Source organism: Mustelus asterias, chromosome 17 (assembly GCF_964213995.1).
Source record: "Mustelus asterias chromosome 17, sMusAst1.hap1.1, whole genome shotgun sequence".
In the NCBI taxonomy this organism is placed as follows: domain Eukaryota; kingdom Metazoa; phylum Chordata; class Chondrichthyes; order Carcharhiniformes; family Triakidae; genus Mustelus; species Mustelus asterias.
In genome coordinates, this window is record NC_135817.1 from 72762987 (window position 1) to 72781341 (window position 18355).

Genomic DNA, 18355 nt, shown 5'->3' on the forward strand with positions numbered 1-18355 from the left:
CATTACTACATTTGCCAATTACCTTAAACCTGTGCCCTTTGGTTCTTGATCCTTCTCTCAATGTAGTAAGCTCGTGATTCCAAATAAACCTGTTGGACTTTAACCTGGTGTTGTGAGACTTCTTACTGTGCCCACCCCAGTCCAACGCTGGCAACTCCACATCACACCTTCTCTCAATGGGAACAGTTTATCTCTATCTACTCTGTTTAATCCCCTCGTGACTTTGAATACGTCTATCAAATCTCCTCCCAACCTTCTCCAAGGAGAAGAGTACCCAGCTCTCCACTCTATCTATGTATCTGAAGTTCTTCATCCCTGAAACAATTCTTATGAATCTTTCTGCACCCAAAAATGGATACAATACTTAGGTTGAGGCTGATCCAGTATTTTATATAGGTTTATCTCTGAGTTCCTATTTATAAAACCCAGAAGCCTTTATTAACTATATTCTCTATCTGCTTTGGTGTCCACAAATTTTGAAATTGTGCCTTATACACCAAAGTGTTATAGGTTCTTAATATATATCATGAAAAGCAGGGATCCTAAAATCAATCCAAGGAGCTCCACTAGAACCTCCTTCCAATCTGAAAAACAACAGTTCACTTCTAGTTCCTGTCACTCAACCAATTTCGTATCCATGTTGCTGCTGTTTTTTATTTCATGAGTTCCAACTTTGCTCGCGAGTGTCTCATGCAGCACAATATCAACTGCCTTTTGGAAGTTCATGTACACTACATCAGTGGAATCTCATCAACTCTTGCTGTTACCTTATTAAAAACCTCCAGTAAGTTAATGAAACACAATTTGCCCTTGACAAACCCATACTGGCTCTCCTTAATTAACCCGCATTTCCCCAAGTGACTATTAGTTTTGTCCTGAATTATTGTTTCTGAGAACTCCTTTTTCAGGCGAATGCCCCACCTTCTGCACAAGTAGGTTAAGCAGATAAACTGTAAACATTTCTCACTTCTGGCACTGTTCCTATCTGTATTTACCTCACCTGTATCTCGTGCTCCCATTTTTGATTTGTGTTCATTCCTTGTGCAAGTGCTTGCTTTCGTCTTTCCCTCTTTCCTTATGCCTTTGTTCTGTTTTCTTTCTTTTATACTGCTCATCGTCACTCAATCTCACCCTTACTCTCTGGTCCACTGTGCATGTGTGCCTTATTTTCTCATATCAGGTTGTCTTTCAAGTATGCTGTTGCGTGCTTTTTCTTTTCTCTTGCATTGTTCTCTAGTGTTTGTTCTGTCTCTTTCTGTTTGTTCACTTTCCCTGTTTTTTCTTGGCCTTTCCCTTTTGCCTTTTCACTTTCCTTTTCTGTTTCCTACATTCATTCATCATCTACTCTTTCATCTGTGTTGGCACTTGTGCCTTTCTTATATTATGACAGGGATTGCACTTTTAAAAAGCATCCTGACATCATGCTATGTAAATTTATTTTTTATTTCCTTCCATGCTCTTTCCCTTGACTCTTAGTTTCTCATATGCAAACTTTTGTCATTTCCTTGTTCTTATGCTTGTGTTTTTATACTTTCCCTCTAGTCCTTGTCACATTTCACTCACTTCTTTCTCACACTTAGTTTTTAGAACACTTTGTTATTCTCCATTTCTCATGTTTGTTTGGTAGCTTGTCTTTGCTTCTTGTATACAGTACTTGCTCCCTATTCCATGCATTCACTTATCTTTTCACCTGCTTTTTCACTGTGTGCACATTCCCATGCTATTATATGTTCTTTCATGCTCTGTTTTGTTCTGTTTTTCATGTGCTCTGGTGAGTGCACTCTTACATTTGCTTTTGTGCAGTTCCCCTCACATGCATCTTCTGAATGTTTTTATCTCACTATCTGTTTGTCTGTGCTGTCTCAGCTCATAGTGAAAATATTAGCCTTTTACGAATGGCATCATGATAAACTCTGGTCCAATTTCATTCGTCCCCAGGTAAAGGACTTGCCTTTTTCACAGATCAGGCCAGCAGAAAATTCTGACAAATATTTTAACTTGTAGGGAAAATTCTGTTCAGATTTACATGCTTTTGTGGACAAGATGAAGGAAAAAAGTAAGGCAGAGGAAACTGTGGTTGGTAGAGGAAAATTGAATGTTATCCCGCTCACAAAGAAGTTGAGGAGATGTGGAGAAAATTTTAAAAATGAGTAATTCAGCTGGCTATGAGGAATGTGTGCTTCTGTTGTAACTCATTAAAAAAAATCTTGAGTACCCCGTACTGATGAAGTGTTTTGACACCTTGATTTGATTTGATTTATTATTGTCACATGTATTAGTATACAGTGAAAAGTATTGTTTCTTGCGCGCTATACAGACAAAGCATACCGTTTGTAGAGAAGGAAACGAGAGATTGCAGAATGTAGTGTTAGCTAGGGTGTAGAGAAAGACCAACTTAATGCAAGGTAAGTCCATTCAAAAGTCTGTCAGCAGCCGGGAAGAAGCTGTTTTTGAGTTGGTTGGTCCGTGACCTCAGACTTTTGTATCTTTTTCTCGACGGAAGAAGGTGGAAGAGAGAATGTCTGGGGCACGTGCGGCAGGTCCTTAATTATGCTGGCTGCTTTGCCGAGGCAGTGGGAAGTGTAGACAGAATCAATGAATGGGAGGCTGGTTTGCGTGATGGATTGGGTTACATTCACGACCTTTTGTAGTTCCTTGCGGTCTTGGGCAGAGCAGGAGCCATACCAAGCTGTGATACAACCAGAAAGAATGTTTTCTATGGTGCATCTGTAAAGGTTGGTGAGAGTCATAGCTGATGTGCCAAATTTCCTTAGTCTTCTAAGAAAATAGAGGTGTTGGTTGGCTTTCTTAACTATAGTGTCAGCATGGGGAGACCAGGACAGGTTGTTGGTGATCTGGACACCTGAAAACCTGAAGCTCTCGACCCTTTCCACTTCATCCCCATTGATGTAGACAGGGGCATGTTCTCCTTTACGCTTCCTGAAGTCGATGACAATCTCCTTCGTTTTGTTGACATTGAGGGAGAGATTATTGTTGCCGCACCAGTTCACCAGATTCGCTATCTCATTCCTGAACACTGTCTCATCATTGTTTGAGATCTGACTCACTACGGTGGTGTTGTCAGCAAACTTGGAAATCGAGTTGGAGGGGAATTTGGCCACACAATCATAGTTGTATAAGGAGTATCGTAGGGGTCTGAGAACACAGCCTTGTGGGGTACCGATGTTGAGGATGATCGTGAACCTTGACTTTATAGTTGAAGGACCATTACTACACAAGTATACAAATGACAGGGTAGTGAAATGGTACATCTGTGCTCTGGTGTACCATGCCCTGGAGCGATGGGATATGGATTTGTCCCAGCAACATCCCAGTTTATATCTTGTTATGTTAAAATGTTTATTGATAGATGTTTAAGTGCTTGCATACCCTCTTGATCTGGGATTGGTGCATGAAATGTAAAGTTAAAAGAAGGAACCTGAATGGGGTAGCATAAACACTAAGAAGGACAGTGGAATAGAAAATGCATTAAAAAACATTTTGCTTAATTTATCACCAAAATATGATGAGTTAACTGTTTTAACAGTTTTGTGCTTGCTTTGCTCATGACCATCCACAAAGCTAAAGCTTTACAAAAGCTAAACATTGAAATTGCTGGAAATTTGAAAGAAAAACATTAAATGATAGAAATCAGCAGGTCAGGAAGCATCTTTGGATAACCTTTCGTCAGAAGCACATTTTTGCTTTATCAGTAGCAACATTGTTTTACAGCAATTTATAAAGTTGTACAATCTGTCATTTCAATATAGATCAAGTCTCACAACACCAGGCTAAAGTCCAACAGGTTTATTTGGTAGCACTGCCAAATAAACCTATTGGACTTTAACCTGGTGTTGTGAGACTGCATACTGTGCCTATCCGACTCCAACGCCGGCATTTCCACAATATAGATCAAGTTAGATGAGAGTCCCTTTATAGTTAGCACCACTTTCAAGAAGGAGCAAAGAGTAATTGTATGATGGGATGTTAATGACTGTGCCATGTAATTGTCGTTAGCGCAGTAGTTTAGGTTGAAACAGCACTGTATTTTTATGGCAAAAATCATGGCCGGTTCCTAACGAGAAAGAAAAATGTCACCTGTGTTAGATAATAGCTCGCAGTTACTTTGGAAACCACTTGTTCTGCCCCTTTCTGTTAATATTTTCTCTCTTTGTGTTTGTGTTTTGGTCTTCCTCCTCCAGGTGCCCAAACAAATGGACTGGATTTCCAGCGGCAGCCCATCCCAACAGGAGGCCCACTCACAACAGCACAGGCTCAGGCCTTACTGGGACAGCTGCACCAGGTATAACATGCTACAACTAGAAAAAAATAATTTATGTTGCAATTCATATTTCCTTCTTTTATTTAAGAAAACTGGATTGCAGTGAGACCGCAGAGCAAGAGGGCCTGGAGTTCCTGCATTGCTTCCGCCCAGATAACAACGTAACCTGGACAGAATCAAATCATATAACGTAAAAGACTTCAGATTAAGTGATTTGCATCTATAGTTACTTTACACCCAAGTATCCGCAATCTTTTATACTAATTCAGCATTCTCTTGATCTCCGCTAGTCCGTGAAACTGACCACATTTCTAGTTCAGAGGGTTGACTTTCTGCCAATTGCACTCATTCAGTGGAGTTCAGCACATTGTGTCCAAATTCCCAGGTGCACAGATACCTCTGATCACATGAATCCAATGTTAATCACTTGACCCGACAGTCAGTTGAGCGACAGGCCTTCCCTGCAATTGCAAAAGTCACGAATTATTTTTTAAAAATTGAACCCCAAGCCTCATTTCCTGGCAATTCCAGCCTGACATTTTGAGGCCTCATTGCAGTTACAAATTAATTAGTTTATTTACGGTGCGTGATTACATGGATGCAAAGTAGATTTTGGATATAAGTTGGTGCTTGTGAGTTAACATGGAAACCTGGGCGTAACTTCATCTTGGCAAAATCTGTGCAGTTCTGGAGCGTTCGCGATTCAGTTTTAATATTTTTTGTCCCTGGCGAAAACTTCAGGCCAAGGTATTTTGTCAAAACGGTCAGGTGAGCCTTGGGTGGTGTTTTAGTTGGGGTTACACTATTTTTGAAAAGAAAAAGTCCCAGAAATCTAGGATCTAGTATACCAGCTTTATCCCAGGTTAGTATTTGAACTTTTGCATACTGACATATCAGTTACTTGAGTATAACAGCATATTATCAAATGTGCGACAGGAATCACATGGTGTTGAATGATTGGTCGGTGTTCCTTGGGCACTGCTGTACGTAGTACATTATTAGTTACAGTTGCCTGATGAAATAAGCAAGTTGTATTGGAACACACTTGAGATTATTTATTGATACAACATGAAGCGGCATGAACTTTTGGCTATTTTACATGAAGTGATTTGTTGCGTAGCTACATATTGTTATAATAAATTTCTTTGTGCATACATGCCTCTTGTACGCTAGAATTCATGTTTTGGATGCAAATTGCACAATTTATCCAGAATGGACTACTTCAGTAGTACATTGCACTACCTTTATGTATGCTCTTTTTAATAGTTGGCTTATAAATTGTACTTCTGATTCAAATAAAGGCTTGCGTTAGCTTGGTAGAAAGTTTTCTTGTTGTGACATAATGCATGTAGAGGTCTTGTTTTCTTCGAGGAGCAGTTTTAAGATGTTCGTGTTTGTAACATCTTGTGGTTGTCCATTAATCAGACTCAGTATTAGACGTCAATGATCTCCAGAGATCTCTGACACAAACGTTCCTAGTGCAATTGAGGAAATAAAACCTTTTGCCATTTTAGCATCAAAAAATTCTCATTATCCTAGTGATTGCGGAAATTGCAGTCTTAGTAGAGAATAGCAGATGTAAAGGTGAAGGACCATTTACATGGGATGATTTTTTTTTATTTGCTGCAGCCTGTGCATGCTCAATGGCTTGCATTGATGAAAACATTCCTTGTAACTTGCACACCATTTGCTTGTTTGTCACTTCCCTATTGCTTATTTTGTTTTATTTCCAATTTTCAAGGGCCCATCTATTTGTAGCTATCACCTTTTTTGTCAGCTCCTTCCATCTTGTCATCTTAGCAAAATGTTTTTTCATGTACACATATATACTGTACTGTCATTTTCTTGTCACTTCAGGTTAACTACATGTCAGATGTGACGAACAGATGCTTATATGTGAGTTTTCACACCTATAATATTTATTGAGGTTATTATTGCGGCCATGTGCACTATTGCTTGTTCAGGCTTGCGAGGCATCTCAATTTACAATTTTTTTCACTGCTGGAAATTTATATTTAAATTCTTAATAAAAAAATATTATGCTTTGAATGTTCTTGATGCTGAACTCCCTAAAGTATACTGGCAACTAAAAGGCAATTCAGAACAAATATTGCATCCAGTGTATTGATCATGCCAATGCACCTTTAAACCCAAAAATTAGCAGTGAAGATTGACTTTAAGAGTTCTTTCCAGGCAGGAGCATGGGGAGGGAATACTCCTGTTTATAAATGTGTTAATACAATTTTGCGTAACAAACTTAAGCATGATTTTGCTGAAAGCTTTCTTGCATATACTGTGTTTAAGTTTCAAACTGGTCGCGAGATTCATTAGCTGATTGTGTAACCCATTCCTATTTGGTAATCCTCTCGTACTGTTTGTTAGTTTTTTTTGTATAACTGAACTATCATTAGCCTTGAATGAAGCCTTATACAGAGGCTAACTGACTCTACTTTTGTGCAAGTCAGGAGAATTTCATGAAGTTTGTTGTCAAGTGGTTAGATCCTGTGTTTTTAAGTCAATTTCTTTTAGGTTGCATTTGTTCTAGCTGTACAAGATCCAAATGTCACTGTGCATGACTACCAGTGTCTAGTTCTGAATGTTTTCATTGGTACTATTCAGGTGAAAACTGGCTTATCTATTTTATACCAAATCAAGAGCTTTAGTGGATACCTTAGTGATAAGTCACTGCCTTTTAATTGTGGATTATAGCAGTTAGTATCTTGTTTAGATTCCACCACAACTACCCCGCTCCAGTTCTTCTGACTCCAGTCTATCAAATAGGCTGTTCCCAAGTCTCCAAATGTCAGATGCCCAAGTAGATGAGTTACCTTTTGCTCTTCTCCAAGAGAAAGTACATTATTATTACTTGGCATTTTTCCTAAAAGGCAGCCAAATATGTTTTCTTTGTTTCTTCATTTTGTGACCACTGCTGTGGCCATGACATGCCATTTTATTGCAAGGCTAACAACTGCTGCTGTTGTTAAATTAAATATTTTGCATAAAATGTGATTCAAGTATTTTCACTTATCAATGCATAGAAATATGGCTTGAATTGATAAAATCTACAAATGAGGAAATTCCCCAGATTTAAATGGAAGAGTATGGTATATTTTTATGGTTTGTGTATTATTCTCACAAGTTGGCTTACATTAACACTGCAATGAAGTTACTATAAAAATCCCCTAGTCACCATATCCCGACGCCTGTTCGAGTACACTGAGGGAGAATTTAGCACGGTCGGTGCACCTAACCAGCACATTTTTCAGACTGGGAGGAAACTGGAGTACCAGGAGGAAACCCACGCAGAAACTGGGAGAATGTGCAGACTCTGCACAGACAGTGATCCAAGTTGGGAATTGAACCCGGGTCCCTGGATTAAACAGTGATGCAGAATACTAAACTCAATTGGACTAACCAGAAATATACAGCTGGAAAGGAAAGTCCTTGTTCAGCAATTCCATAATTGCCACCATTTCCGTCGGCCTCCCTGATCACTATCACAGGCTGATGCATTCTGTTCACAACCTGCATCCTATTTGACCCCGAGATAAGCTTCCAAACCTATTTTCCATCATGACCTAGGACTGCCTACTTCCATCTCCCATAACATTCCTGCTTCAGCTCATCTACTGCTGAATCTAAACTGTTCTAATGCTGTCCTGGCGGGCCTTCTATTTGACACCCTTCATAACTTGAGCTCATTCAAACTGCTGTTGCCCAAATCCCAACCCATACTCCTCTTAACCTATACTGGCTCCTAGTCCACCAACATTTCGATTTTAAAATCCTCAAACTAGTGTCCAGATCCCTCCATGACCTCAACCCCCGCTATCTCTTGATTCGTCCAACTTTAAATCCTGTGCATACCTCATTCTCTACCCTATGGGCGGCATGGTGGCACAGTGGTTAGCACTACTGCCTCACAGCACCAGGAACCTGGGTTTGATTCCTGCTTTGGGTAGCTGTCTGCACATTCTCCCTGTGTCTGCATGGGTTTTCTCTGGGTGCTCCAGTTTCCTTCCACAGTCCGAAAGACACGCTGCTTAGGTGCATTGGCATTCTCCCTCAGTGTACCTGAACAGGCGCCAGATTGTGGCAACTCGGGAATTTTCACAGTAACTTCATTGTAGTGTTAATGTAAGCTTACTTGTGACACTAATAAATAAACTTTAAACATTGTTGGCTACTGCTAATTATCTCCTAAATCCAAAAGGATCTTTCTATTAACCTCATTGTCTCCCTGTACCTCTCTTTCTTTTAAGTCCATCTTTAAAACTTAATTCTTTGGATCAGGTTAACTCAATATATTTCAAGCCCCAATGGCACATTGTTCTTTCTTGGAGGGAAAAAACGAGCACTTGTCAAAAAAGCCTCCTATTCCCAAGTCACCAGTGAAGAATTTTATTAAGGACTGCTTCAGTGCTATTTTCTTAACTGTTCCAAGATCACTGTTCATTATTAGCAGTTTCATTAAGATGCTTTCTGCCCATCAGTCAGATTTCAACTTCCGTAGTAGAGGTAACTAGATGAATAAATGTTTTGTAGTTGATTTCTTTGAAGATCATTGAAATTATGCTAGAAGTTCAACTGATGAAATAATTCAAATGTGCTTTCGGCGCAAACTCTGAACTGAGATTAGAAGAGAAGATGTAGAGAAAACATGGTAGATGTATTCAAAATCATTAGGGATCAAGGCAGAGTAGATGGGGAGAAACTGTTCCCATTTCTGAAAGTTTTGAGAATGAGACAGTACAGAATTAAAGTAATTGACAAAAGTGACATGAGAAAAAATATTTTCATGCAATGTGTGGTTGGAGTATGGAATGCACTACCTGAGATTTTAACAGAGGGGGGTTCAATTGAGGCACTCGAGGAAATCAGGTTGGTCTGAAAAGGAAGAATGTGCAGGGTTACAGGGAGACAGTGGCAAAATAGTACTCGGTGAATTGCTTATTTGGAGAGCTGGAGTAGACACCATGGGCCAAATGGCCTCCCTAGTAAAGATTCTGTATTCAGCTGAAAAATTGTAGTTGCAGTGTTCCATTTCCCAGAATCAATGTATGAAATATGCTAGAATTTATCTTGAATTTCTGTGGCTCAATGTGGGATGTCAAATTTAGTTATTTGGATCATCAAGTATTTACCAAAGTAGGTAATATTAAGGAAATATTCTTCCAATCATCTAAGGAAGATGAGTTAGAAAGTAATTTAGTTCTAGAATTTTCAGATGGCTGCACATCTGTTAATACATCTTGCTAACTTTATGCAAAACGATGACCAGGGAGTCTTGACTGTAAATGTTGATGGTCCTATCTGACCTTTAGGTGACAATGTTATCTGACAATTATGGGATATTCTATCTTAATCTGATATCCATACACCCTCACTTTGTTGCTTTTTGATAGCTCATTTTTATTCCATTGTGAATATTTCAAAATTCTTCATCCCAGAGCGCTGTGCATGCTTAAGACAATGATTAAGTTCAAAATAGATCGATATAATTTTGGGCACTGAGGAAATTGAGGGATTTGGAGAAATTGTGGAGCAGGCTTAAGTGGGTTGTGTGGCCTATTTGTGCTCTTATTCCTTTATGATCTGTAAGCCACTTGGCATTATCAACTCCTATGACCACAATGGAATTCCTAAATCCCAATCCCTAATGATAGAAATGTCTCAAGCGCAGTTTCCTTTTTCTCATGCCAAACACCGTTGTCTCCTGCAACTAATATAGTAAGTCCTGAAGGAAATATGTTAAGTGCAGTAAGATATCAACATTGTTTCTGTGCCCAGCAGTTGTAAGCCATTGGCTTAATGTTGCAGGTAATTACAGGGAGGTGGTGGCATAGTGGTATTGTCACTGAATTAGTAATCCAGAGACTCAGGGTAATGCTCTGGGACCTTTGTTCAAATCCCACCATGGCAGATGGAGAAATTTAAATTCAGTAAAAATCTGGATTTAAAAGATGACCGTGAAACCATTGTTGATTGTTGCAAAAAAAACCCTATTTGGTTCAGTAATATCCTGCTTCCCTTACCTGGTCTGGCCTACATGTGACTCCATACCAAGAGCAATGTGGTTGATTCTTAAATGCTCTGTGCGATACACTCAATTCAAGGGTAGTTAGGGATGGGCAATAAATGCTGGCCCAGCCAGTGACACCCACATCCTCTGAACAAATAAGAAGTACTATTGGGGAGAATAGAAGAACATCTAGGAATTAGAAATATAATAATGAATAGTCAGCATGCATTTCAAAAGGGAAAGTATTGCTTAAATTATTGAATTATTTTTAGGAGGTGGCAGAGAGGGTATTAGTGGTAATGCAGTGGATGTAGTTTATCTGAATTTTCAAAAAACCTTTGATCAGGTGCCCCATAATAGACTAATAAATAAGCTCAGAGAATGTGGAGGCAAGTGGCAGAATGGACTGCTAGCAGGCTTCAAGGCAGAGAGCGGGAATAAAGGGTGGTTATTTCAAATGCCAGTAGGTGGAAAGTGGTGTTCCATAAGAATCGCTGCTGGAGTTGCTGCTGTTCAGAATTTACATTAACAATTTGGTCTTTGGACTTTGGAATCAAAAGTATAATTTTTAAATTTGCAGATGACGCAAAGTTGGAGGGATGATGGTCAATACTGAGGAGGACTGCAGCAAATTACAGGAGGACATTAATAAACTTGAATGAGCAAATAAATGTCAGGTAGTACATCCCTGATTTTAATAGCTCCACCATTGGTGGCTGTACTTTCAGCTGCCAAGCCCCATAGCTGTGGAATTCCTTCCCATAACCTCTCCAATTTTCTACCTGTCTCCTCCTTTAAGGCACTCCTTAAAGTCTATCATTTTACCAAGCTATAATACCAGAATATGTCTGTATGTGGGTTGATACGTTGCTGTGAAGCACCTTGAGACATTTTATTACATTGAAGATGCTACAAAAAATACAAGTTGTTCATTTGTCCTCCTAAACATTAAATATAACTAACTCACTGCTCTGGTGTCATTTTCATGGTATTGATGAGTGTCATTGTACATTATCATGAACTTTAAAGCACAGAAGGAGGCCATTTGGCCCAACCATTCTGCGCTGTTGCTTTGCAAGAACTATCCACTTAGTCTCACTTCCCTACACCATAGCCCTGTAATTTTCTCCTTTTTGGGCATTTATCCAATTTCCTTTTGTTAGTTACTAATTCATCTGCTTCCACTACCCTTTCAGCCAGATCACAGCAACTTGCTATGTTTAAAACAAAACATTTGCTCATCCCATCTTAAATTTATGTCCTCTAGTTTCTGATGCTGCCGAGATTGGAAATAGTTTATTTTTATTTGCTGTTATCAAGCACTCCATAATTTTGAACATCTTCATTAAATCTATTTGAGTCTGTTCTCTCTAAAGAGAACAATCCCAATTTCTCTAGTGTATCTGTGTAACTGAAGTCCTTTATTCCTCATACCAATCTAGTAAATCTCCTCTGACATCCTTCCTCAAGCGTGGTGCTCAGAATTGATCACAGTGCTCCAGCTGAGGCTTAATGAGTAATTTATACAGGTTTAGCATTATTCTCTTACTTTTGTTCTCTAGACTCCTTTTTTTTTAAAAGTCAAGGATCGGATTCCATGTGCTTTATAACCTCCTCTTCTTGTCCTGCTGCTTTAAAAGATTTATGTTGTAAACCCCCAGGTTTTGTTCATGCAGCCCCTTTAAAATTGTATAATATGATTGTATTTTGTTTCTCTTCATTCTGCCTTCCAAAATATAACTTCTCTGCATCGCTAGTAAGGCCAGCATTTTGCTCATCCTTGATTGACCATGAGAAGTTTTTTTTAAACTACTGCAGTTGTTTGGTACAGCTACAGTAGATATGATATATTTGCATTAGAAACAGTTCAGAGAAGACTCACTTGACTAATTTCTGGGCTGAGGGGCTTATCTTATGAAGAAAGGTTGAACAGATTGGGCCTATACTTATTGCAGTTTAGAAGAAAGAGAGATTATCTTATTGTAACATATATGATCTTGAGGGGACTTGTGGTTGTTGCCCTTCCCCAGAAAGCAGTGGAGGCTGGGTCATTGAATTTACTCAAGAGGGTGAGTCTATTCAAGGCTGTTAGACTTTTGATTCGACAAGTGGGAGTTAAGGGTTATGGGGGGCAAACAGGAAAATATAGTTGAGACAGCAACAAGATTGGCCATGATCCTTTCAAGGGGCTGAATCGCCTACTCCTACTCCTAAGTTCATTTTTTAAAATGTATATCTGAATACTGTTAGGGAGCGAGTTCCAGAATTTGATTTGTTTCTAAGTCAGCATGGAGGGACTTTAAGGGGAATTGGCATTTGTTTCCCATGTACTTGCATCCTTGCTGTTCCAGATGGTACAGGTCATTGATCTGGAAGGTGCTGTCTTGAAGCTACAGTGCATCTAGTACATACTGCAGCTGTAGTTCATGTTTAAGGTGCTGAATTTCTTGAGCATTGTTGGAGCTGCAGTCATCTCGGCAAGTAAAGACTATTCATCACATCCCTGACTTGTGCCTCGTACATCTTAAAATCAAGACTTTAGTTATCGAATGTTCATCCCCCAACCTGCTCAATGCTTGCTTGAAATAGCAGACAAATCACTGGCTGGCTCTGAACAGAAAATATGGCAAGCCTTGAGCATAGAAAAGAGCTCAATTTCTCCTATAGAAAGAATCCGACTAACTGATACATGGAGCAAGGAGCTTGCTTCGCAACACTTGCTTTGTGACCTTTCAGCATGTGTTTAGGCTGCCATTAAATTTGATGCTTTGCCAGGAATTGAGTGCAGTTAATGATTTCTGCTGTAATATCTTAGCTGTCCAGGTATTGACCATGGATATCTTAACAGTACACCGGAGGTGTGCTGTACAGCAGCATTTGTCTAATTATTGGCCATTGCTTTTAATTTGCTCTGATCTGCATACAATCCAACCCAAGTAAGTTGTGTGAAGGGTTGTCAGACTTGGTGACTTTATGACTCTAGTGTAATCCCGTTACATGAGTTCAATATTTATTTGTTGAGTTTCCCAAATCCTATCACTTATTTTCCCAATTAGTTTTTAATATCTTTTTAGTCTTATTGTGCTGTCCTTATGAAAAGAAAGAATGCTGTAAATGATACTGCATCTCATTTTTGCCTATGGTGGTAGTGGCAGTTCAACCATTGCATGTTGTCAGTGTGTTTAAAAGCTCCCTTGTATTCACCCATATTACAGGTGTAAGTTGTGCAATTTGTTCTTGCACTAGTTGAAAAATACAATCTTCTGAAACATCTTTGCTGCTCCAATTCTTGTCTCTTGCAAATCCCTAACTTTAATTACTCTATTACTGTCAGTTGTGTCATCAACAGCCTTGACCCTAAGCTCTGGAATTATCTCCCTTAACTCTCTATCTTTCTACCTTGTTTTTCTCCTTTAAGACACTTCTTAAAACCAACTCTTTCCTAAGCTTTTGATTATCTGCTCTAATATCTCCATATTTGTCACATTTTGTTTGATAACGCTTGTGTGTATGGTTTGGGACAATTTACTATTCGAATGTCCAGATTATATGTTTATCTTTTTAAAAACAAATCCCTTTAGATGAAAATAGCATCATAATTTATATGGGATCCTGAAAACACTGCACAAGCTCTCCTTGTTTCTTTAATGCAGGCTCCCATGTTTCTTGTAGAAAAAAAATCAAATCCAGAGAGATTTAGGAGTCTCCAAACACATCGCCTTATGAATTGGGGCCAGGGCAATGACCCTTAACAGATATGGGAAACACACAAAATTCAATAAAATTTGAATTAGCCTACTTTTTGTTATTACATTTCTGCATGTAGTTGGTAATTTATTTTATCACCAATATAATAAATTGTAAATACTACCTGGATGTAGTTCCTTTTGGAGTTGTACACTTTGCAAAATGACATGGTTATTCGAACAAAATATACAGATTAACTTTCTGCATGATGGGTGACAAATGATGTCCCTTGGGTTAGCTACACGACTTGTAAAAAGCCCATATGGAGATGTTTAATATTGAGTTGGTGTGCAGAAATGGCACCAATGCTTTGAATGATTGAATTTATTCTCCTTGGCACGTTGACCAGTTCAGTGGATATTTACCCAAATGAAGCCTCATGTCATTACCGAATTTTATTTCAGGGTGGTTTATCACTGAAAATAGATGTGTCATTATATTGCCAAACCATAGGTAAATGTACCTCCAGTCATGAAAAGCTAGGCCTCCATTTCTTTATTTTTGCTGATCAATTTTGATCCATCATGGATGTAAAATGAATAATAACTTTGAGGCTTTGAAGCTTTAACTTTATATGGAACAAATTCAATTTGTACAACCAGAATGCTGTAAGCAATATGAGAACTATGCAAGTCTGGAAAGAGCTATAAAGAAGTGGGCCTGGCAGAGAGCAGAGCGAGACGATACTAGAGAGAGCTATGCAGGCATGCACTCATGGGCGCTCACAGTGAGATTGGAGAGAGTTACAAAGGAGTGGGCTTAGGAGGGAGCACAATGAGACTCGAGAGGTGTAAAGGAGCAGGCTGGGAGAGATCACAGTGAAACCAGAGAGAGATTTAAAGGAGTGGGTTGGGAGAGAGCACAATGAGATAAGAGAGAGACATCAAGGTGTGAGTCAGGGAGAGAGCAGGGCGAGGCTGGAGAGAGCTAGAAGGAGTGGGCCTGGGAGAGAGTACAGTTGGACAGTTTGACCGACTGCGTTCTACAGAACCGTTACCACCACTGCTGTCTGAAAAAAGGCTACTGTGATCATGATTTGAAATGATCGAATTTAGTGAATCTTGAAGATTATAAAGTGCCTAAGCAAAAGATATGGTGCTGTTCCTTGAGCTTCATTGGAAGAGTGTAGGACAGTGTTCATGTTGGGATGGAGCAGTAAAATATGATCATGCTTACAGACCAACCAGTGGTGTTAAACAAGAGATGAATAAGGGGACCTGAGTAGGATTGGAACAAACAGTGTTTCACTTATCCATGAAATGGCAGAAATAACTAGGCTTGATTTGGATTCCATGCTAACATCTTTTATTTGGAGGAAGTGAGTGGAGTAAAGGAGGAGTTGTTCAGTGTAAGCCAGGCAGAGGAAAAAAGATTTACAGTCATCCAATATAACATCAGTACACTGCAAAGGGTTTACAGTCATTGAAGTAATTTTGAAGTGTAGTCACTGTTATGATGTAGGAGTGCGGCAGCCAATTCCACCCAGATAATAAAATAATCATTTTTATTTGGTGTTATTTGAAGAGAAGAGTGCGGGTAGATGGAGACAATTTAAGCATTTGCTTAAGGAAGAAGCAGAGGGCTTGCAAGCAATCTTGATGGGGAATGGAGATACAGAAAATGGATGTTCATGGTGAAAAGCAGGCAATTAGGGCAAGGAAACTGTAGAAGTGGTGTTGGAAGAGCCTGGACGAGGGAAGGAAAATAGTCGTGTTAAGAATAAATAAGTTACTTGGGGCAAGAGCAGGATGAAATGGTGGGTCTATTACAATGTTTGCAGATCTTGGGAATGAGGTAGAACAAGGCTGTGCATGGTTGGAGGTCACTGGGGACATTCTCACGGAACATAGGAATTGGAAACATGGGTTGGCCATATGGCTGTTTGAGCCTGCTGCGTCATTCAGTAAGATTATGGTTCATTGGTCATGTTCTCAACTACACTTTCTTGGCTGGTCTCCCGTAACCCTTGACTCCTTTGTCGATCAAAAATCTATCAAACTCGGCCTTGAATAGATTCACTGCCTCCATTGCTTTCTGAGAGAAAATATTTCTCCTCATCTCTGTCTTAAAAAGGAGACCTCTTATTCTTAAACTGTGTCCCCTAGTTCTGATCTCTCACACAAGAGGAAATATTCCCTGGTCATCCACCCTGTTAAGTCCCCTCAAGATCTTGTATTTCAATAAGATCACCTCTTGTTCTTCTAAACTCCAGTGGGTATAGGCCCAACCTGTTCAGACTTCATAAAAATAAGCTCTTTATCCCAGGAATAAACTAAGTCATAGAAATCATAGAAACCTTACAGCGCAGGAATAGGCCATTCGGCCCATCGAGTCTGCACCGACCACAATCCCACCCAGGCCCTACCCCCATATCCCTACATATTTTACCCGCTAATCCCTCTAACCTACACATCTCAGGACACTAAGGGGCAATTTTAGCATGGCCAATCAACCTAACCCGCACGTCTTTGGACTGTGGGAGGAAACCGGAGTACCCGGAGGAAACGCACGCAGACACGAGGAGAATGTGCAAACTCCACACAGACAGTGACCCAAGCTGGGAATCGAACCCAGGTCCCTGGAGCTGTGAAGCAGCAGTGCTAACCACTGTGCTACCGTGCCGCCCGGATCTACTCTGAACAATTTCTAATGTAGTTATGTTGTTTTTCAAATAAGGAAACCAAAACTATACACTGTATTCTTGTAATGATATGGGAAATTATGGTTTTCTGTTTTACGTGCAGTGGAGGCATCATTGTCCAAGGGGAGGTAGTGGGAGGTGTCTGAAGGTTGGCCTTCAGATTTTGCAAGGTAGAGATCTGTTCACTACAGCAGCTTTAGTGGCAAGTTTAATCAGGTTGTTTCTGAGAGAAGGAGAGCTGAAATTCAAAACAAGTTAGAGTAAGGGGAGTGGAGAAGTGAAAACAGCAAATTAGCAGTTGCAATGGAAAGGATAAGAAGTCCAGATGGAACAAGAATACTGAAAACAGGATAAGTTCTGGGGTAGTGGTGGTGAGTGACTTCGGCCAAAGTGGGTACAGAGGTGATGGTAATGGAGAAAGAGCTTGGTATCTTTCCAAGCTGTTGTGAGCATCAATGATCTATAATCATACCGTATGATATCATAATCCATAAGTTTTAGAATATAAAGTGATAAATGGAAACATCTGGTTAAGAAATTGGTAAGCACCTCAAGTGAATGTAATTTAAACAAGCTTGGAGTTAATTTCATTTAAACGATAACTTTGTTTATCTTCTAAGGCCAAAGGTTAGTGGCATGAAGGCATTTAACAATGAAAAACTCATCTTTAAGCTTGTAATGGAGCCAATAGGTCCATCCTTACTTCAGTAAAAGATCTAAGTTCTTAATGTAGTTCCCGGATGAAAAGGAATTGAAAGCCAGTTGTAAACAAGAGAGTTCCTTAACAGGGCCAGCAATCCTGAAAGATGGGATCCTAAAACTCCATTAGAGATGTAACTTATTCATATGGGTTACACAATTCCAGGATAAAATAGAGTTATTGAGGTTTACAGCATGGAAACAGGCCCTTCAGCCCAACTTGTCCATGCCACCCAGTTTTTACCATTAAGCTAGTCCCAATTTGGTCTTTATCCCTCTATACTAGTCTTACCCATGTAGCTGTCTGAATGCTTTTTAAAAGACAAAATTGTACCCGCCTCTACTACTACCTCTGGCATCTCGTTCCAGACACTCGCAACCTTCTGTGAAAAAATTGCTCCTCTGGACCCTTTTGTGCAACTCCCCTCTCACCTTAAACCTATGCCCTCTAGTTTTAGACTCCCTACCATTGGGAAAAGATGTTAACTATCTATCTTACCTATGCTGCTCATTGTTTTATAGACCTCTAAAAGATTACCCCCAAGTCTATTATCCTCCATGGAAAAATGCCCCAGTGTATCCAGTCTCTCCTTATAACTCAAACCATCAAATCCTGGTAGCATTCTAGTAAATCTTTTCTGCACTCTTTCTGGTTTGATAGTATCCTTTCTGACCAGAGCTGTACACAGTATTCCAAGTGTGGCCTTACCAATGTCTTGTACAACTTCAACAAAACGTCCCAACTCCTGTATTCAGTGTTCTGACCAATGAAACCAAGCATGCGGAATGCCTTCTTCACCACCCTGTCCACCTGTGACTCCACTTTCAAGGAGCTATGAACTTGTACCCCGAGATCTCTTTGTTCTATAACTCTCCCCAATGCCCTACCATTAACTGAGTAAGTCCTGCCCTGGTTCGATCTACCAAAATGCATCACCTTGCACTTATCTAAATTGAACTCCAT

At 39.7% G+C, this 18355-nt stretch overlaps 1 protein-coding gene across 6 annotated transcripts in view; it reads left to right on the forward strand.

The window, feature by feature from the left end:
- The window catches only part of pou2f1a (POU class 2 homeobox 1a), a 197330-nt gene that overhangs the window by 105843 nt on the left and 73132 nt on the right, over positions 1-18355 (forward strand). For 4 of the 6 annotated variants that reach the window (XM_078232967.1, XM_078232969.1, XM_078232966.1 and 1 more), the window contains 2 exons: positions 4203-4303; positions 6140-6178. In XM_078232967.1, coding sequence (XP_078089093.1) covers positions 4203-4303; positions 6140-6178 — 140 coding nt within the window. Of the gene's footprint in view, positions 1-4202; positions 4304-4424; positions 4473-6139; positions 6179-10939; positions 10982-18355 lie in introns of those variants that run through there. The other 2 variants (XM_078232970.1, XM_078232971.1) reach the window with 2 other exon arrangements.